Source organism: Vulpes lagopus, chromosome 7, assembly GCF_018345385.1.
Source record: "Vulpes lagopus strain Blue_001 chromosome 7, ASM1834538v1, whole genome shotgun sequence".
Classification (NCBI taxonomy): Eukaryota; Metazoa; Chordata; class Mammalia; order Carnivora; family Canidae; genus Vulpes; species Vulpes lagopus.
Window position 1 is genome coordinate 56,505,670 of NC_054830.1, and position 20,973 is coordinate 56,526,642.

The following is a 20,973-nucleotide window of genomic DNA, read 5'->3' on the forward strand; positions in this document are numbered from 1 at the left end:
CTCCCGTGGAGTTAGTGTGTGTGGCTCTTAGGCCACCAGCCTGGCCCCACCCAGGAAGTCTGGGTGCCCAGGGCAAGCAGTGACCTTGCAAAGTTGCAAGTCAGCCCCTGCCTCACCCTCCTCACCTTCCTCACCTTCCTTGCCCCTCCCTCCACACCTTGGGTGGAGCCCAGCATTTCACAAATACCAGCTTACTGCGCCTCCTGCCCCCACCCCAGGCCAGTGCAGGGCCCTTCACAAGTAGCAGGAACTCACTTTTAATGCCCCAAGCCAAAAGGGAGGCACTATCAGAGTCACCCCAATTTATAGCTGGGCAAACCAAGGCATGGAGCTGTGACCAGGGAGGAAAAGGCAGAGCTAGGGTAGGAACTCTGGTCCCGGGGTGGCTTGGGCTCTGGCCATGCTGACCTCCCTGGGTCTCGTTCCGAGGCTCTTCAGGCTCCCAGGCCCATGCCCAGACCCTGCCCTCCACCCAGCAGGCCCTGCCGTCCACGTCCCCTTCCCCCACCCCCATGCCAATCACCTCCCTGCCTGCTGCTACTTTGTTCATCCATCCCACCTTACTGCTTCCCCCATGGGAGCCACTTGCCAGACCAACATGGAGGACATGCAGAGGGGAAAAGGAGATCCCAGAAACTCTAGAACTGATGAACATGTAAGGCACAGATGGCAGGACACCCAGTGCTGTTCCTAGGGCAGGATGGGACAGGCCTCAGAGGCTTGCTGCCTGGGCCTCAGGTCAGGGGACAGCCTACAGGGCATCCGGAGATGACCACCTAACATTCCTGATAATGTCACAGCCCCCGTGGCAGAGGCCAGGAGGCCTCCCCAGGAAGGAGGCTAGCCGGGGGCTGAGAGAAGACAAGAGGTCAGTCCTCAGCTGCTCCTGGCATAAGACTCTCCATGGCCAGCCGCCAGTGGGCTGAGGAGTGGAGGGAGCCAGGCTAGGGCCAGCTGGGCTCACTGGGCCAGCTGGGCTCACTGGGCCCCCTCCTACCCTCCATTCCCACTCACTCCTCCCTGGCCCTCCCCCTGGAGCTGCAGAGCAAGCTGCTGCCACAGGGCTGACCAGGGCCTCTCCCCCTGGCCCTGCCAACAGCCCAGCCTGGGTCTTTGCAGCCATAAAACACAGGTGCTGGTGGGGAGGCTCCACCGCTACATGAACGGCCTCTGGTGTACAGGGGCTGCTCATAAATGAGCGCTAGAAATATGTCTGGCTCAGAAGCCAGTCCTTGCCCGGTCTGAGGAGGAACGGCCTCTATGGTGGCTGGGTCAGCCTCACACTGAACCTCCCCCAGGACCACTGAGGGCAGGTGGGTGTGTCAGACTTCACATGGCAAAAGCTGTGCTGGGGGGGGACGGGGGCGGGGGGTAGTCCCACGGATGGAGAGGCTGGGCCCAGCGGGGGAGTCTCATGGCCCCTACTCAGAACCCCCCCACACCCAGCCCCCGAGGAGCCCCTGCTGGGCACCGATGGATAAGGGGCTCCGAATCTAGAGCTCTTCCCTGGCCCCCTGCACCCGCACCCTGCCCCAGACACAGGCTCAGGCTCTCACAGTGTATTCAAGCTTTATTGCCACACAAAGACTCTTCTGCTCCCCATGGGCCAGCTCTGTGCCTGGGAGAAGCCTGCTTGCTGGGCTTGGCTTGGAAGCAAACAAGCCAGGGCCAGGAGAACAGGGGGTGTGGAGGGGCTCGGAGAAGGGAGGTCCTAAGAGACCCCCACCCCAGGTGTCCCTGAGTGGTGCTCAGCCCCAGGGCCTCGGGGGGCTGGTTTGTGTTGGGAGGGGGCTCATCCTGACCCTCTCCTGGGGCCCCAGGCATGCTGGGGGAGGAGCACCCCACAGAGCCCCCTCAGCCCACCACGACACCCTCCTCCAGGGAGCAAGGAACATGCGTGCAAGCACACACATAGCTGCCCGCCCGTGCCACACGCTGACAGTCAGCAGTCCAGGCCAATAGACACCAGCAGGTCCTCAAGTGCTCGTAGCCGCTGCTGCGCCTCCTCGATGGCACTGTAGGTCTGCACCGTGCTGGCCACGTGGAAGCGGATGTCGTCCACCAGTGGGATGGAGTCCGTCTCCTGCCGGGCAGCCACGGCCGCCGCCTCCTCCCGCACGGCCTCCACGAAGTCCTCCCGCTCCACCAGCTGTGGACAGGCCAGCTCAGAGCCCGCCGGCCGGCCGCCCTCAGCCTGCCCCACCCACCACGGCTGCCCCAGGCCCACCTTCTCGATGACCTTGGCCATGTACTCAGTGCACTGGTCCTCGAGGCGCGCCAAACAGAACAGCTTGGCCACACGCCACACCCCCACCACGTTGTCCTCGTCCAGCAGCTGGGCCAGGCTGCGGCCACAGAGCCGCTTCAGGCCAGGCAACAGGTACATGTCGGCCACGCTCAGCACATCATAGGCCGCCTCGGGGGGCAGCTGCAGTGAACGAAGGGGTTAGGGGAGGATGTGCCCCAAGGTCACCAGGGACCACTCGGAGCTCTAGCAGCAAGGCTGGGAGCTATTAGGGAGATGGTGGAGGCTGCAGGTAGGGCAGGAGCTCCCTCTCAGGCCTCAAGGTGCCCAGATTGCTGCAGGCATCCGTGGGACCAGAGAGCTTGGCAGAGACGGGTTCCCACGCCTTAGGCCCTTAACCAGGAGAGAGAAGCTGAGCTGTGAAGCACACAGACCCACACTCTGAAGTCCTAGCTGTGGGGCCCAGGCAAGTCACTTCACTTCTGTGTGCCTCAGTTTCCTCTCTGGGCAGTACAACCATGCCTGCCTCTGTTGTCAGAAAACAGAAAATGCTTTTCCAAACTGAGGCAGGCCCTCCCCCTCCCCCCCCCCCTTCTAAGGCAGCAGAGTAACTCTTTACCAGCTCCCTTCCACCTACACCTGGACCCTGTGCTCAGAGACCACAGGTTCGGGCTCGGCTCCCATCCAGACTTTGGACGGGCAGAGGAAGAGAGAGGCTGGAGACAGGGCAGGCAGGACCTCTGCGAGCACATCCAAGCCACACACACTGCTTACTCAGGCCGGGCTCCCCCTGTGACACACATCCATCTGCACAAGACTTTAAAAGACCACAACTATCACCATCCCCACTTTCTAGAAGGGGAAGACTAAGGCACAGAGCCACTGAGGAACCAGCCCAGGGTCACACAGCTTGTGAGCAGCTAACCCAGCGTTAACCAGGTTAGGAGTCCAAGTCCACACTTACAGCCATTACATACTGTCCTCAGTGGCAAAGCTCCCGCAGGAGTGTGGCAGGGAGTGGGGGGATATGGACCCCGGGTGGCAGGGGTCAGAGCAGAGCTATGCTGCAGGAGGAATGGAGGCCGGGGAGGGTGCCCACGTAGAGAGGCTGCTAGGCTTACAAATGGGGACCATGTGAGGTGAACACAGGCTGACATCACAGCCCAGCTTGTCCCCCATGCCCCACTCCTGACAGAGGCCACACAGCCCCGCCTGCCTGCTTGGCAAGTACGGCCACTAAGTGAGTTCTCTCCTGGGCCACAGGAGAACGGTGGGTGTGGCCTCCACTTGGCCTATAACAAAGGAAACAGTGTGTTTCATCTTCTTCTTCCTCCTAAGCTGTGAGTCAGCCTGCACCCCAATATCCAATATCCAGATGCACAGGACACCGCCTCAGGTGCTGTGGACCAGGTCCAGCCCACTCTGTGTTTCGTAATGAATACAGAGTGGGACACAGCCATACCCACTCATTTCTGCACGATGTTGACACCTAGTCCTCAGAGAAGGCTTGCTGACTGCCCCCAGGCCATGTCAAGGTGACAAGATGGAGGGGATAACCTGGGTCCCCGCAGGCCACCTGTCCTGGCGCACTCACTTCAGACGTGAAGGAGAGCAAACATCTCTCTCCTTTATAGGACCGTATCTGGGGGGTCTCTTTATCATGGGGCCTTTTACACACACACACACACACACACACACACACACACACAGCACACCTTCGGCAGCAGTTACTGCTGCCCGTGTCACCCATGCTCTGAGGATGCTCTGGGGCAGTTGAAGACCCAGGGAAGCAAAAGCACAGGAGACAGAAATCCAGAACCCTGGAAATGGACAGCAATCCAGAGGCAGGAGGCGCGGCGCTCCCCACTGTTGTGGTAATTCAGGGTTACTCTCCCTACCCACCCTCCAACTGGAGGACCTGGGGACCCCAGGTAGCTCATATTAAATCCCAAGTGTCATGTGCTCATGATGTGGCTCTTGCCACTCATTCCTGTTCTGGAACCAACCAAGGTCCCCTCTGCCTGAAAGAAAAATCCAAACGCGTCCCATGCTTCCTCTCCAACCTCAGAGCAGACCAGCCCCACAGAGCAGAGCAGGACACAGGCACTCCCTTGAAGCCCCGGAGCGACCTGGCTGCACACCTGTCCCGATGGTCACACCCCCTAGCCCAGCGTACAGAGTCTGCTCGAGCTCCGCACCTCCGTGTGGTCACTGTAGATGTAGTAGAGCACGTGGGTGAAGATGTCAGGCGAGATGCCATGGAGAGTGATGGCCAGGAGGCCGCCTGAGGCCTCCAGCTCCTCGTTCTCTCGGAAGTGGTCGTCCAGCAGGGCCCGGAAGTAGTCGCTGCGGCCGCAGAAGAAGGCCTGGGGGAGGTTGGGCTAAGGAAGGGTGGGGGCCAGTGCCTGTCCCCAGAGCTGGCCGGGGACATAAGGAAAGGGGCCGGGGATGGGGGGGGGGGGGGCAGCACCTTGTGGCAGAGAAAGCTGCAACCTTCCACCCGGAAGCAGACATCAGGACAGCTGTTGAAGCCATCGGGGCAAGGGAAGGGCAGCTCTCCGAGATCACCCTGGGAGATGAAGGAAGAGACAACATTGGAGCAGGTGGGACACAGGAGAGCAGCCAGTCCCAGCCACAGGTCTAGTCTAGCTCCATCTGGAGGGATGGCCTGCAGCCCCATTTGCAAATTGAAGTGTGACAACGACCCAAGTAAAGAGGGCTCAGAGAAAGGGAATGGCTCCAGCCCAAGGATGGAGCCCAGGCGCGGGGCTTGTCTACCATGGCCATGTCCACATGGGGCCCCACCCTCCTTGTGCTTACACGGAGCTCCGGGGGCAGGGCGCAGTCGGCCAGCAGGGCCATGTCCTCCCGAAGCCGGGGATCTGCCGGCGGGGGCTCGATGGTCAGCACCTTCACACACGTGCCTGGCTTGGAAGCCACTGTGGAGGGGACAATACAGCTGCAGGGCCCGGGGGCCACTGGTTCCTGCCCGACACCCTGACCCCAAGCCTGGACTCACCGAACTCAGACACTTTCTCACACTTGGTCTCCAGGTCGCTGAGCAGGTCCCACAGTTGGCACTGCTTGGCCAGGCGCTCACAGTCACTAACATGCTCCACGCCGACGTCCAGGCGGCCTAGGGGAGACACGGGAAGCTCAGGGCCCGAGAGGAGCTCTCTGTGGTCCCCAGCACCAAGACTCCCAGATCTCCTTCCTGCCTTGGTTTGCCCCCTCAAGAGCCACTGCCTGACTTCCATAGGCCCCAGGACAGATGGAAGGGGGCTTGGTGTGTAGGTGGGACAAGCTCTTCCTGAGTAGACCCTCCAGCTTGCTGTTTCCCAGCCCACCCAGGAGGCAGCTAGAACAGCCCCACGCTGCAGGGCGTAAGTTCCAGGAGGTACAAGGGGGGCCCAAGGCCCCCGTTTCTGCTGGACAGAAACCAGTGTCCCCCAGGCCCAGAGATTCACCTGTGTACAGGTACTGCAGCAAGGCCCCAAAGGCCACAGGGTTGATCTGCAGGCAGAGAAACCAGGAGGGAAGGTCAGAGGTGGCCACCCAGCACAAGCTCCCTGCTGTCCCTCCACCTGCCCCTGGGAGGGACGCACCAGTGGATGCCTAAGGACCACGACATTCTTGCCCTTCCATTTGGTATCCAGCATGTTGGCAAAGTAGGCACTGCGTGCACCCAGCACACAGCGATGTGCCCGGAAGGGCTTCCCGTGCACCACAAAGACCACATCGCTATGGATGCCCTGCTCCAGGAGCCTGGGGAGGAGCAAGCGGAGTGGGTGTTCAGCAGGCCTCCCCCCAACCCTGCAGGAGGGTCCTCAGCCCTACCCCATGCACACCCAGCCCTGCACCCCATCTCACCGCTGCAGGAAGTCATCGTAGTAGTCACGCCTCCTGCAGGAGGCTGTCACCTGCTTGTAATCGCGCAGGGCCCGGCGGATGGGGTCGCTCAGTGCCCCGTAGAGGCAGCGCTCCCCATCAAAGGTGTTGGCTTCACAGCGGGCTCCTGGGGGCAGCAGGGCTCGCCAGTCAGCAGGCTCGGGAACATGTACACTGCGGCAGGGACAGGGTCTGGGGGGAAATCCTAATCTCTCCCCCTGCAACCTTCCCACATGTAGGGCCCAGCCCTGGACTTTGGAGCCCCTGCCAAATTATCCTGGGCCCACTCTGACACCAGCATCTTCTCTGCCAGGGCCTGGGCACATGGGCACGTCTTAGTACGACAGACTACAAACAGAGCAGGCTCAGAGACCACTCTGCTCTAGGCCCTGGACACAGCCATAAACACACATCCCAGTCCTGACTAAACTGATCCTCCAGTGTGGCGGTGGACAATGAACATGTTAACAAATGATGTCAGGTGCTATGAAGAAAAAGAAAGCAAGGCAAAGGGTAATAGTGGTTGTGGCTGCCACACAGGGAGGCCAAAGAAGGTCACTGTGTCAGTGACAACACACAGAGACCTGAATGGAATGAGGAAGTCAGCCATACAAAGATCTGAGAAACAGCAATGTAAATAGGAAGAACAGTGAGTGCAAAGACCCTGCGGTAGAATCAAACTTGGAATGCGAGAGCACCAGAGAGGCCGGTGTGGCTGGAAGCGTGAGCATATGGGGGAGCCAACACAGGTGAGGCCAGAGGGGAAAGAGCAGTTCACTTAGAAGCACAAAGACTGGCAAGGCATTGTAGTTTTATGCTAAATGCAAACGGCAGGTCTTGGAGAACTTTAAGCCTATCGGACTCGTGAGACCCATCAGGCTGCAATATGGAGCACAGACTGTAGGTAGGGCAAAGGGGGCAGACAGGAGACCAGAGGAGGCTGGCTTTGGGGCTGGGCAGAGAGCTATAGTTGGGCTGGGTGGTGGCTGTGGAGATGAGGAAGTGGACATAAGAAAATAGGTTCCAAAAGTAGAACCCACAGTACTTGCTGACTGGGTGTATATAGCGGTGAGGAAAGGACAGGACTTGAGTGTCTGGAAATGCAACCCCACACACACGCACACACACGCATGCACGCACACACGCATACAGAGCCCCGGCTCCTTCTCTCACCATTGGCCAGAAGATAAAGTACTAGCTCCTCATGCCCACAGAGGCAGGCGTAGTACCTGAGGGGGGGGGAGGGGAAGGAGGAGTATGGGAGGCTGTTATGAGGCCTGAAGGCCCCACCCCCCACACACACCTGCCATGACCACCCACCCACCCGGCACTCACAAGGGGGTGCTGTCCCACTTGTCCCGCACATTCACCTCCACGTCCCGTTGCTCCAGCAGGTACCTAGGCAGGGAGGAGAGCAGTGTCTGAGTCAGGACAGGTTCACGGTCTGTGAGAGGAGACCCACAGAATGGAGAAAGAGAGAAAACATCGATCTTGGCTGAGGGAGGTCTCTCCCCTATGTGAGGGCGGGTGGCAGGCAGGCCAGAGCAGGAGAGACATTCAACCAAAGGGACCAACACAGGTAGACACAGTGCTGAAGGGAGAACTCCTAAGGGAAACGGAGAACCTCAGAAGCAGGAGCCCAGAGCTGGCCTGAAGGCATCCGTGAGAGAGGAGGGGGTTTGGGACTTCTCCCACAGCCCCCTGGCTGCTTGCGCCAGCAGACTGGATAGGGGAGACTGGACATAGGGAGACCAAGGAGAAGGCTTCTGCAGGTGTCCTGCTGGTGTGGATGCATGAAGAGCAGTGAGAAGATTCCAAAAGGCAGAAGTCAGGAGACACGGTAGCTGATGGGATGTGGCAGGTGAGGGGGATCGTCACGGATGGTGATGAAGCCATCACTGAGGGCAGGAAGCCTGGGTGAGATGTCCAAGTTGGACTGGGAGTGCTCTTCAGTAGCACTCAGCTTTGGGGGTTATCAGCTAAGTCCTTGGTGACATCTGATGCTGGGGAGGGGCCGGGGATGCTGTGGGAGTTGGGAAGCCTGGGACCAGCCCAAGGGAGCAAGTGGTGGGTCAGAGCCAGGGAGCAGGGAGGGAAGGGCCCACGAAGTGAGGTGCCCCACACCCAAATAGGCACTCCCTCACTCCCTGTTTTAGGGCGATTTCAGCGCCAGATTCGCCTTGACTGCATTCAGGAGTTTCCGAATCCCCGGGGATCAGAGGTTGATTCTGGGTCCTACGTGTTCCCAGCGTGCCGGGCCTGAGCGCATCCGTGGAACGGGCCAAGTCTGGAGTCCTTGGCGCCCCGGGGTCTGACCTCCCGGTTCTGCAAGCTCAGAGGGCGACCCTCGTCTCCGCTCACCGCTCCGGGGCCCGGGGCAGCGCTCTCCTTCAGAAGCCCGCCCGGACCCCAGGAGCAACACCGCGCCGGCGCCGCGTCCCCGCGCTCCCCGCCGGGCTCCAGAGGGCGCCCCTCCCACCCCGCACCCCCGGGCCGCGGGGTCCTCACCGCACTCGGCCCACATCCCCCTTCCTGCAGCTGGCGAAGAGGTCGCTGGTGTCCATGGTGCCGGCGGCTCGGACCCGGGCCGAACGACCTCAGGCGGCGGCGGCGGCGGCGGAGGCGGAGGAGGAGGCGGCGGCGCGCCCCGGCCGGATGTAAACACACGCGGCCCCGCCCCGCTCCGCAGCGGCGCCTGGCGCCGGGAGGACCAACCCGGGCCGCCCGCCCGCCCCGCCCGCCCCGCCCCGCCCCGCCCCGCGCCCCGCAGCAAGAACCAGGCGGGCAGGCTGAGCGGCTGGGCCCGGCGTGGTCTCCGGGCGGCTTTAATGGGGGTCCCGGGGCGCGGCCCCTGGGGCCGTCAGGTGGGACAGGGGAGGGCTGTGCCGAGACCGTTCCGCGAGCCGGTGGGAAGCGGGAGGCCCCGCGCCGAGGGCCGAGGGCCGAGGCCGGGAGCGGGGGCGCGGCTGTGCGCTCCGGGTCCGCCCGGCCCGTCCCGGCGCAAGCCCAGCGGGGCGAGGGCACCGGCCGCGGGGGACGGCGGCCCGGAGCTGCGGGCGAGCGGCGACCTCACAGGTGCGTGTCCTCCTCGAACACATCCGAGTCCTCGGGGTCCCGCTTGCCGCCCATGAGCGCGCTCCAGCCCCCCGGACCGTTGACGGCCCCGCCGCCGTTCAGGCTGGGCTGCTTCTCCTGCATCTCCGACTGGCTGTCGCTGGCCACGTCCAGCGTGGGGTTGTCGTGGCAGCCGTTCTCTACGAAGCGCAGCTCCTCGCCGTGGGACTGCGGTGGGGAAGCGGGCGGCTGGCCGAGCACCGCGGCCGGGCCCCCACCCACCAGCCCGCACCCGACAGCGAGCCGCGCACATGGCTCCTTCCCTGGTCTGTGAAACCCTGCACAGGGACCCCCGCCCCGGCCTCCAGCGGACCCTTGACAGTGCCAGCTCCCTTCTGTTCTGCTCTCACAACCAAACTCCTCATGGTCCTTTGCACTGAACAACCGGTGGCCCCCCTGACATCATCTGATCCTTCCAACAGCCTCTGCACTGTAGCTCTAGCACCTGTCAGGGCTGGTGCCCTGCAGACATGAGGGACAGATTGGGTGCCGGGCTCTGGATAAGCGGTTGTACTTGGACTACCTCATCCCAGGACAATTACTGCCACCTCACCTGCACATGAAGACACGGAGTCTCAGATGACTGGACTTGCTGGGTACCCTCTCCTCCTACCCAAACCCTCTGGTGGGATGTGACCCTATGCTCACCACGTGTTTGAGCTTGGGCAGCCGGCGCTGCCAGCAGTTATAAAGCAGGCCCAGCACGATGATGATGACACAGATGGCACCGATGACCACCAGCACCACAAAGAGCGTCCCGTAGTCACTGCGCACTTGGCTGGCCCGTGCCTGGCAGCTGCTTGTAGTGGAGTAGTTCTGGATGCCAATCTGGGGGCGGGACAGGCCAGTTTCCTCAGCTGAGGTCCTGGGCTCAGGGACAGGAGGCTGGCATACTCCTGACTACACTGCCTCAGAGGCCTGGACCTGTGCTGGCCTGCAGCACTATCCCTGTTTCTATCTGTTCACCTGAGGGCAGCCCCAAGTCTCAATCCCATGTCTCCATTCCCAACCTCCCCTCCCATCCTGGCTATGGTTCTGCCCTGACCCTGTCTCTGCTGGGGCAGAAGTCTCGCTCCACTACTGAAACAAGCTTCCACCTTGGACATGGAGGTGTTCTGGCATCATTCTGACCATTATGGGCTATAGATGGTGTAGATTGGGTTGCTGGGGACAGTCCACATCCTTGGCCACCACCAGACTCTCAGCTAGGAAGCTAGGGAGGACCCTTTTCCCACTAAAAGCAGGTGGTCGTCACCAGCAGCATTTGGCTGCCAGTACCCCTGCCACACTGCAAGCTGTCGTGGGTAGGCCACCTTCTCAGGCCTAGAGGCTGCTATGCCCACCTGAGGTGAGGCAGGCATTCTCTCCACAAATCAGCATCTCGAGCAGAGAGCAGGGAAGGGGAGGGGTCACCCTTGTCAGATGACAGGTGGTAGGGTGAGGGTCTTGTCTACTAGCTCCCAGTACATAGACCTGGGAGCCTCCCTTTCTGCCTTGGGCTCCCCTATCTAAGGCCCAGTATGCAATCTCTTCCAGGGGGTCTCTGAACATCCTATTTCCAGTATTTTAAAAAAGTCTACTGACTTTTTCAGTTATCAAAGATCTTTGCTTGGTTCACCCACCAATGAAATTGCTAAATTTGGGATCCCTGGGTGGTGCAGAGGTTTAGCGCCTGCCTTTGGCCCAGGGCGCGATCCTGGAGACCCGGGATCGAATCCCACGTCGGGCTCCCGGTGCATGGAGCCTGCTTCTCCCTCTGCCTATGTCTCTGCCTCTCTCTCTCTCTCTCTCTCTCTCATAAATAAATAAAAATTTTAAAAAATGAAAAAAAAATTGCTAAATTTGTCAGACCAAGTCAGTCTGAATAGTGTCCAGTAAAGCTAGAACACCCAGGGGCGGGGAGAGGCAAGAAGTTTCTTTGGGGGAGCAAAAGATCAAGGCCAGCCCAAGTTTCTACCTGTCCACCCTGCCTCCCCCGGCCATGTTCATGACCGCAGAATTTTACAACTGGAAAGGCCCTTGGTAACCAGGTAGCAAGAACAGCATTGTGTTTAAAGGCCTGGGCTCTTCAATCATTCAGGCATGGTCCAAAGCCTGGCTCTGTCGCTTCCTGGCTGTGTATTCTCTGACAAGTCACCCCCCTTCTCTGGGCTTCAGCTCTCATCTCAAATAGGGCACCAATGGTACGCTTTGGGGTACCTTGTTTAATCCTCACGAGGCCTGGGCTGACGCTGAGCGCTGGGTGAGAGAACCCAGCATAGTCTGGCACTCTGTAAGCATTCAGTGTGCTTATCAAGAAACCCCAAACCGCCAGCCCAACCACCTTTCCGCCTTACGCATGATAGATAAGGAGGTGGGGCGCACAGTCATGCACAGCTCATGTCTCCCAGCTGTGAAATACTGCAGAGCCTTGGAGAAGGGGGAGGACTGATGCCAGGTGGTGGGTTTCACAGTGAGAAGCTGGCACGGTGGCTGTCCTGAAGAAAGATGGTGAGGAACCCGAGTCCTCCCTTTCAGATACAGTAGAACAAGGAGCAAGAGGACCAAGGAGGAGGACCAAGGGGGGCCTGCCCCTCCCACAGGCCCTGACTCTACTTAGCCCTCCACAGGGGTGGCCAGCCTGCTCCTCAGTGCATATCTCCAGGCCCAGCCATGCAGCTGGCCAACTGCCCTGGGTCAGGGCTGCCTCTCAGGATGGCATGACCGTCTCCTGAGCCTGAGCCCCGTCCCTACAGACAGTGCCTAGCTGATGGCTTCTGAAGCACGCCCAAGCCTGTCATGCTTTCTCCTGTGGTTTCTGGAACTGCATCACGCTGTCCCACCCCACCAGGTCTCTGATCAGTTCCTGGGCCAGACACGGGGTTGCTCCCACTACCAACCCACAAGACTCCCACTCACCAGTCCAGATCCTCCTTGAGGTCCCCTCCTCTCTGAGTCCTGTCCTGATCACCACCCCCTCTGGGCCCTCTCACTCCGGCCATCTTGCAAACACTGCGGTTGTGTGTACATGTTCCTACACACTCTGTCTCTCCCATGGGAACTGTCTTAGGAGAATTGAAAGGAGGAGCTGCCCAGAACAAGAGCCTGTCTTCTGCTCCTGGCACTACCACACAGGCTATCTCCTACCCTCTGCTCCCAGAGCTCTAAGGAATGAGAGGGGAGCAGGTCCCTGCCCTCTTACCTCCACCAGATTCCTTCGGATGTCACCCAGCATGGAAAGGACATCTTGAGTGGGCATCACCCCTGCGGGGAAACATCATCTTCAGTGCACCCTTGGCCCTGGGGCGACCCCAGCTCCCTGGGACAGCCTCTGGCTTGAGCTTCTGGGAGCTTGCTTCCCCACTCCCAACCACAGGAAGGCCTCAAGGTGTGTGAGTTTCCACTCTCTCCTATGCTTGCTTTCTGCTGGCTAACTCGTTCAAAAGGACTGAGTGGATGCCCACCACGTGGCAGGTGGGACAGCAGGCAGTCACTCCCACAGCCCCATACTGCTGCATTTTGAACATGCCCCCTCTGCAGCCCACAACTCAGCATGCAGTGCCCATCGTCTCCCTCAGTACTGAAACCACACCTCTTCTCCTCCTAATCCTGACGTTCACACCCTCCACCCCTTCTCCAGAACTCCAGTTCAACTGCAGTTGAGCCCTATACTAGAGGTCCAGCCACTACCTCATCCTGCTGTCCTAGAGGTCCAAGTTCAGAGCCCCATCTGCATGCTTTCCTGTGGTTCTGCAGACCTCCCGTGGCCCTCAGGAAACAGTGCCGGCTTCATGCTGCCTCCCTGGGCCCTCCCTTCTGCATGCTGCCCCCGCTCACCCTGCTCGCCCACCAAGGTCATTAGAAGGTGCTGCTCCTTCTCACTGGGCTTGCTCAGGGAGATGTGCCAGTCCCCATGGCGGCCACTGCCGTGGCGGGGCAGCACCTCCTCCACCAGGGCCAGAAGCTGCAGCCCTCGGTGCTGCCGGAACACCTCCTACAAGGACAAAAAGAGAGCCCCCATGCCTGGTAAGGGAGAGGGCTCTACTAACCCCCTGCCTCCAGGTTACCCCAACACCACCCACTCCAACCTCCAACCTCCCAGTGGCCAAACACCGGGAAAGGCCAGCTGGCTCTTCTAGAGGGGGTGTTCTTGTAGCCCTGGGGACCATTGAGACACTGAGCCTGGCCATTGGGCAGAACTGTGGAACAGCAAGGCATACACCTACTGGTTCCCCACAGGCATCCAGTTGCTCCTTACTGCCTAGGCCGCTCACATGTGGAAAGCATGGTGTGTGCCCAGGGGTACTCACAGCTGAGCCTGGAGACAGAGATGCCCATATGCAACAAGTCTGGGAAGTGGGTGTCTCATGTGAATGGAAGTATGCTGGCCAGGCTGGAGTATTCAAGGGTGTAGTGCAAGGGATGGATAGACTAGGGTGTCAGGGGTACAATATGCACACTGCCATACAGCCACCAAACCCAGGAGGGGAGGTGGGAAAACAGTGACATGCTTATCTCGTCATTGCAGAGATACAGCCCAAAGTTGGGGAGTCAAGAAAGATGTCTGAGTACTTTTATGGTGGCAGTAGAGAGTAGAAGAATGAAAACAGATATGGCTAAAATGGTAATCCCTGGAAGCCGGGCCAGGAGCAGGAGGGATATAAGCAGATTTTGTTCTCATCAGACACTCTCATACTCTTTAGATTTTCCTCACCTTGTGTATATATAATCATGTAATTTTTAAAAATGAAACAAGAGGCAGGTACCGGCCCGGAACTCAGTGAGTGGCAGAAACCCACGCAGGCCACCAATCTCGCCCCATCAGGGAAAAGACCCTCACTGTCCCTGTTGCTGCTCCCCACCCCCAGGCTCTGCTTCAGCAGCCTTCTCCCTCTTGTCCCCAGGGAATCACTGACCTCTGCTCCTGGCCTCCAAAGCTTTGAGCAAGATACCTGCCCCAGCTGTTTAGCACTCTTCTGAGTACACTGCCTTAGAACTTTGAGCTTTGAGCCAGGGCTGCCTGTAAGGCCCAGGCACCTCATCAGACCATGTGGGGTTCTGACATTCCTAATTCCTTTCCGTTAGAGCCCAAGCTAGTGAGCCTTCCTGATCATCATGCCAATCTAAAGGCTACCACAGGGACCGAAGTTCCTTGTTACCTTGGCAAGTGCCAGGTGCAAGCTCAAGCCTTGGCACTCACTCGCCGAACAGAAAGCCTACTTGGTTCTGAATTTGGGAGAAAATTGGTACCTAGAAAGCTAGGAAAGCCCTTTTCCCAAAACAGTTCTTACTGTCTTCATGTGCATGTGTGTGCATGTGTATGCAGGGAAAGGGGACACACCTGCATCTGCCTGAGAAGCACGCACTGCACCCAGCAGCCTCCCTGCTTACAAAAGAAACACAATCCTACCCACAGGCAAATCCTCCCGCATTCCATGGGCCTGGGATCCCCTACATGTGCATACCCCACATTTCCTGGGTCAAGATGTCTGCCTGGCATAAGCCCACAGATGCACAATGTCCATTCTGGCAGTGCCTGATGACTATATATTTCATGCTATTTATTTTGCAGATGGGAACTGAGTGTCAGTGGCCTGGGGAGAAAACTCTGAATTTGGAATCAAATAAATCTGGGTTCAAATCCTGATTCTTCAGAAATTTCATCAAAGAAGACATACACGTGGCCAACAAGCACATGAGAAAATGTTCCGCATCACTGGCCATCAGGGAAATACAAATCAAAACCACAATGAAATACCACCTCACACCAGTGAGAATGGGGAAAATTAACAAGACAGGAAACAGCAAATGTTGAGAGGACGTGGAGAAAGGGGAACCCTCTTACACTGTTGGTGGGAATGTGAACTGGTGCAGCCCCTCTGGAAAACTGTGTGGAGGTTCCTCAAAGAGTTAAAAATAGACCTGCCCTACGACCCAGCCATTGCACTGTTGGGGATTTACCTCAAAGATACAGATGCAGTGAAACGCCGGGACACCTGCACCCCAGTGTTCATAGCAGCAATGTCCACAATAGCCAAACTGTGGAAGGAGCCTCGGTGTCCATCAAAAGATGAATGGATAAAGAAGATGTGGTCTATGTATACAATGGAATATTACTCAGCCATTAGAAACGACAAATACCCACCGTTCGCTTCAATATGGATGGAACTGGAGGGTATTATGCTGAGTGAAGTAAGTCAGAAGGAGAAAGACAAACATTATATGGTCTCATTCATTTGGAGAATACAAAAAATAGTGAAAGGGAATCAAGGGGAAAGGAGAGAAATGAGTGGGATATATCAGAGAGGGAGACAGAACATGAGAGACTCCTAACTCTGGGAAACGAACAAGGGGTGGTGGAAAGGGAGGTAGGCCGGGGGATGGGGTGACTGGGTGACGGGCACTGAGGGGGGGCACTTGACGGGATGAGCACTGGGTGTTATGCTATGTTGGCAAATCGAACTCCAATTAAAAAAATATACAAAAAAAAATCCTGATTCTTTTTTTAAGTTTTGTTTTTGTTTTTTGTTTTGTTTTGTTTTGTTTTGTTTTAATTCCTGAGAGACAGAGAGAGAGAGAGGCAGAGACATACACAGAGGGAGAAGTAGACTCCCTGCAGGGAGCCTGATGCAGGACTGGATCTTAGGATCCCAGGATCATGCCCTGAGCCAAAGGCAGACGCTTAACCACTGAGCCACCCAGGTACTCCTCAAATCCTGGTTCTGCCACTCATCAGCTCTGCGACCTTTAACAAAACACTGTACCTCTCTGAGCTTCAGTTTCCTCATCTGAAAACACGGGCTTTGGTCCTAACACCATTTTAATGTGAGGATTAAAAGTACTTACTCAGTCACAGGTGCCAGGACAACTGGCTATCCCAGTGTAAAAGAAAAAAAATGTACCTTGACTCATACTTCATATTACAATTAATTCTAGATGGATTCCAGATTACAGCTTTGAGAAGTAAGCACAAAATGCTATCTTCAGGGGTGCCTAGGTGACACACTTGGTTGAGCGTCCAACTCTTGGTTTCGGTGCAGAGTGTGATCTCAGGGTCATGAGACTGAGCCCTGCATTGGGCTCCATGCTCACCACAGAGTCTGCTTGAGTTTCTCTTCCTTTCCCTCTGTCTCTCCCACCGCCCGCCCCCCCATGCATGTGCTCTCCCTCTCTCTCTCTAAAATAGAGAATTTTCTTAAAAAATAAGAAAGCTATCTTCATGAACTCAGAGTAGGCGAAGATTTCCTAAATGGACTTGAAAAAACTAACCAGGGGCACCTGGGTGGCTCAGTGGTTGACAGAGACATGGAGGAACCAGACCTGACACACACTGCTGGAGGCAGTATAACTTGGTACAAACACTTTGGAAAGTTGTCAGCATCCATTCAAGGTGAATATATGCAGAGATCATGTCCCTGCATATACAGTTGTATTCATATGCTCACCAAAATATGTGTGCAAGAACATCCACAGCAGCATATGCCCTACAGCCTGAAGCTGGGAACTACCCAAAGGCCCAGCAGCATCAGAATGGATACAGTAATGGAATACTATACAGATGAACAAACTTCACTACATGAAGCCATCCAGATAAATCTCAAAAACAGAATGTTTAGTGCAAACAGCCAGACACAAAATACTTCATAAAAAGTTCAAAAGCATGCAAAAATCAATGTATGTGGTTACAAATCAAGAAAATGGTTTCCCTGGAGGGAGCAGTGTCTAGAAGGGAGAATGAGAAGGGCTTCTGGTGGTGTTGATCATGTTCCATGTCTTCATGTGGGGGCTGATTACATGGCTGTGGTCCCTTTGGGATGATCCATCAAGCTACGCACTTATGATCTGTGTGCTTTTCTGCATGTATATTGTAAGTCATTAAAGCTCTTTTTTTTTTTAACTTTCTTTTTTTTTTTTTAAGATTATTTATTCATTAGAGACAGACAGAGAGAGAGAGAGAGATAGAGAGAGAGAGGCAGAGACACAGGCAGAGGGAGAAGCAGGCTCCATGCAGGGAGCCCAATGTGGGACTTGACCCGAACTCCAGGATCACGTCCTGGGCTGAAGGCAGGTGCTGAACCACTGAGCCACCCGGTCTGCCCCATTAGAGCTTTTCTTAAGTGCAATGCACTCATGAGTTTAAGTTATCTTCCCTGCTGGTCCTTCCCATACATCACACTGTTTCCCCCACAGTAGGGGGAAATCCAAGCACCCATTTCCAATGCCCTGAAGTTACATGCAACTTCTCCAAGTGTCTGGTGTGGTCCTTATGGCAAACAGGAAGGAACACCCTGCCTATCATTTTGACTTGTGCCAATACAGCAGACAGAGCTGGTGAAAGTCCTGCTCTGCCACCTTGGTACAGAGAAATACTGGGAAAAAACATAGGCAGAAGCAGAGGGAACTCGAAGCTAGAAGACTGAGCAGGTGCCAAAGCTGCAGCAATTCCTAAGGGCCCAGGGTCCAGAGATGGAACCTGGGAGCTGGAGACTTGGCTTTAAATGCTTATGTGTTCTTGGCCCACGTGAGATGAAGAACTAGAGCAGAGTACCAGAATGGAACAGAAGCCTCCAAAGAGCAGCCCCTTCAGTGAAACAGGGACTTGAAAACATTCCTGCTCACTTGGAGGAGCTATAAGGGGCTCTATCATGTGCCTGTGTCCATGGGGAGGAGAAAAAGCATAAAATTGCCAAGACACTTTGTAGGCAGAAAAATAAGGCCCAATAAGATTCAAATGAGAATCAGAGAGAAATGGAAAGTTGGTAATATCTAACAAATTGTATATGCAATCCCACTTCTAGAAACTTACTCTGAAGATACATCACAACAGCACAAAAATACATACAAACAAGGTTATTTGATGCAGCCTTGTAAGTAACCACAGAATATCGGAAACCACCCAAATGCCCACACAAAGGAAATTTAATGAATAACCTACAATACATACACATAATGGGGTATTCTTCAGTTGTAAAAATAAAATGATTGAGAATAATCTCCATAAATTAACATAAAGTGATTTCCAGCATATATTGTCAAGCAAGAAAAGCTAAATACAGAGGAATAATGTTATGGACTAAATGTGTCCCCCCCCCCCCCCCGCCCAATAGTTTATGTTGAAGCCCTAACCCCCAGCACCTCAGAATGTTGACTATATTTGGAGATAGGTCTTTCACGAGGTGATTAATTTAAAATGAGGTTGTTAGGGTGGCCCCATCCAATACAATCTGATGGTGTCCTTATAAGAGGAGGAGATTAAGGACACAGACAAACACAGAGGGACAACCATGTGAAGACACAGGGGTAAGATGGCCATCTGCAAACCAAGGAGACAGGCTTCGGGAGAAATCAATCCTGCTGACACCTTGATCTTGGACTTTCAGCCTTTAAAAAAGTGAGGGAATAAATTTATGTTTTTAAGCCATCCAGTGTGGTACTTTGTTATGACAACCCTAGCAAACTAATAAAAATATAAATAGTATGCTACATTTTCCTGCAAGAAAGAATGGAAGAAATTATACATCTATCTGCTTGTTTCTATGAAGAGAAACACAGGGAAGATAACCAGAAACTAATGAGATTGGTTACCTGGAGGGAGTGGGTGGGAATGAAAGGCGAGAGGTGATCGGGGAGGGGGTGTTTCTGTATGTAAGCAAACATTTTTGTGTCATTTAGATGTTTAGAACCATATTAATGTTTTACATGCTCAAAAATACAAATATATCAACAAGGATGGGGGTGGGAATCTAAAACTGAAGACAAACAGAAACCTATCTCAAATGTGTAACTACACCAAAAGAGAAAGGAATTAACTCAGGTAACCTCAGAGTCATCTAAAGATAAAAGAAGCTGCAAGAAGATCTTGAGTTTTGCTTATTAGTAGGTTTATGGTTGCAGTGGTGTGGTTAAAAACTGCAACCACTTGTCAAGTATTCTAGAACTGAACAAATGAGTAAATACACTAAACCTGTTGGGAATTGGGTTTCTGTCGGCGAAAGAAGATACAACTGTGCAACAGGAGAAGGCTGGGAAGAGCCAATGGTCCTAGATTGGAACTGGAAGACTGGAATGTTAACTACTAAAGTCATCATTATAAATATGTGTGGGTGCGTATATAAACATATACGAGCACATATATGTGTGTGTATGTGCACATATATAATATATAATATAATATAATATAATATAATATAATATAATATAAATTATATTCTACAGAGAAAAAATACAGACCTATCTCTCTTAGCTCTCTTCCAAAAGGGCCAAGGAACAATGACACCCCAGTAGCCATGAGTACACCAGGAGCCCAGATCTTGTTTCTAAATACCTTTTCCTCATTAGAAGGAACCAGGGCTCCATGAAGAAAGGGCCAATTCCAGGGTAGGGCTGGGAAGTACAAGACATTATGTGCACCCAGCAACTCAGGGGCCTCAGACGAAGGTTCAATTTCACCCCAGCTGTTTCTGCCTTCAGGTCTGCGATCCAGTCCTCTGTGCTGAGAGACGCTACTGAGAATTTCCTTTTGCCATACAGAACTCAAGGGCAATACCTCTGCTTTACTACTTTATCTTTCTGCTTCCTCTCCTGGATTTTCTTCCCAGGCTGCTTTCTAGTTTCCTCTGTGTGCATTACCTATGATATCTCAGGTAAAAGAGAAGAAGCTGTAAATCTGCACTGCTCTTTCTAAATCTTACAGATCAGATTCCCAGAACTGAAGCTTTATCTCACACGACTTTCTCTATGAGACTGTCAGCACTTCTCTCCCTATCATTCTCTGAAGATGTGTTCTCTGTAAAGCTCCATCATTTTGATGCACATTATTACTCCTATTACTTTTCAACAATGTCAAGGTCATTAAACACAAAGACAAGCTAAGGAATTGTTTCAGATTTAAAACCAAAGAAACATGAAAACTGAATACTCTGCCTGGTTCTGGGCTAGATCCTAGACCCCTGATGAAATCTGAAGAAGGTCTATAAATTATACTTTTGTGTCCATCAGTGTGAACGTCCTGATTTTGATCACTGTACCTTAGTGAACTAAAGGACTCTTCTTCTTCTGAAGACAAGACATATACACCAAATTTTCAAGAGGGAGGAACAGAAGGAAACAATGCCTTCAACTTGCTCTTGAATGATTTGGAAAAACGCTAAGAGCTGGTGAGTTTGGCTGAAAGATACATAGGATTTCTTTGTGCCAGTCTTCTGAAATTCTATCAAAACAAAAAGCTACAAAAGAACAACATGACAAAATCAAAGGCATTCTTTAAATAAGGGCTGATACAGATACATCAGAATATTATTCAGACTTTAAAAAGGAGGAAATTCTTACACACACTACAGCATGGATGGGCCTTGAGAACATTCTGCTAAGTGAAATAAAGCAGTCACAGAAGAACAAATGCTTGATTCCACTTGTAAGGCATACTTAGAGCCAAATTCCTAAAGACACAAAGTAGAATGGTGGTTGTTGGGGGTCTGGGAGAGTGGTTAATGTGGACAGAGTTTAGTTTTACAAGATGAAAAGTTAACAACACGTTAACATACTTAACACCACTATAGTACCTTAAGATGATTAATTTTACATTAGATTTTTTTACCATGATAAAAAAAATCCAGCATAAAAAATGACTAATTAGGCAGAGAGCAAATAATAAATGAAGAAAACTAATGACAAAAAAAAGGGGAGGCAGAATGAAAGCATTTTTATAAATTTATGTCTTATTTGGAAAGAGGAGAGACATATGACTT

General features: G+C 54.2%; 2 protein-coding genes across 2 annotated transcripts in view; both read right to left on the reverse strand.

Moving 5' to 3' along the window:
* Positions 1-1,552: 1,552 nt before the first annotated feature.
* On the reverse strand, positions 1,553-8,798 carry ABTB1 (ankyrin repeat and BTB domain containing 1). Its single transcript, XM_041762283.1, has 12 exons — positions 8,642-8,798; positions 7,469-7,531; positions 7,307-7,362; positions 6,116-6,260; positions 5,851-6,010; positions 5,713-5,758; positions 5,265-5,381; positions 5,066-5,184; positions 4,716-4,814; positions 4,444-4,611; positions 2,228-2,428; positions 1,553-2,149 (listed from the first exon to the last, which is right to left on the reverse strand). Exons 1-12 carry the CDS (start codon positions 8,695-8,697, stop codon positions 1,943-1,945), a joined length of 1,437 nt encoding a protein of 478 aa, XP_041618217.1. The 5' UTR covers positions 8,698-8,798; the 3' UTR covers positions 1,553-1,942.
* Positions 8,799-8,923: 125 nt separating this feature from the next.
* Positions 8,924-20,973, reverse strand: part of PODXL2 (podocalyxin like 2) — a 37,017-nt gene continuing 24,967 nt past the window's right edge. Inside the window, exons 5-8 of the mRNA XM_041762282.1 lie at positions 13,064-13,220; positions 12,429-12,490; positions 9,896-10,075; positions 8,924-9,415 (exon numbers count right to left, since the gene is read on the reverse strand). Coding sequence (XP_041618216.1) covers positions 9,203-9,415; positions 9,896-10,075; positions 12,429-12,490; positions 13,064-13,220 — 612 coding nt within the window. The 3' untranslated portion in view covers positions 8,924-9,202. The remainder of the gene's footprint in view (positions 9,416-9,895; positions 10,076-12,428; positions 12,491-13,063; positions 13,221-20,973) is intronic.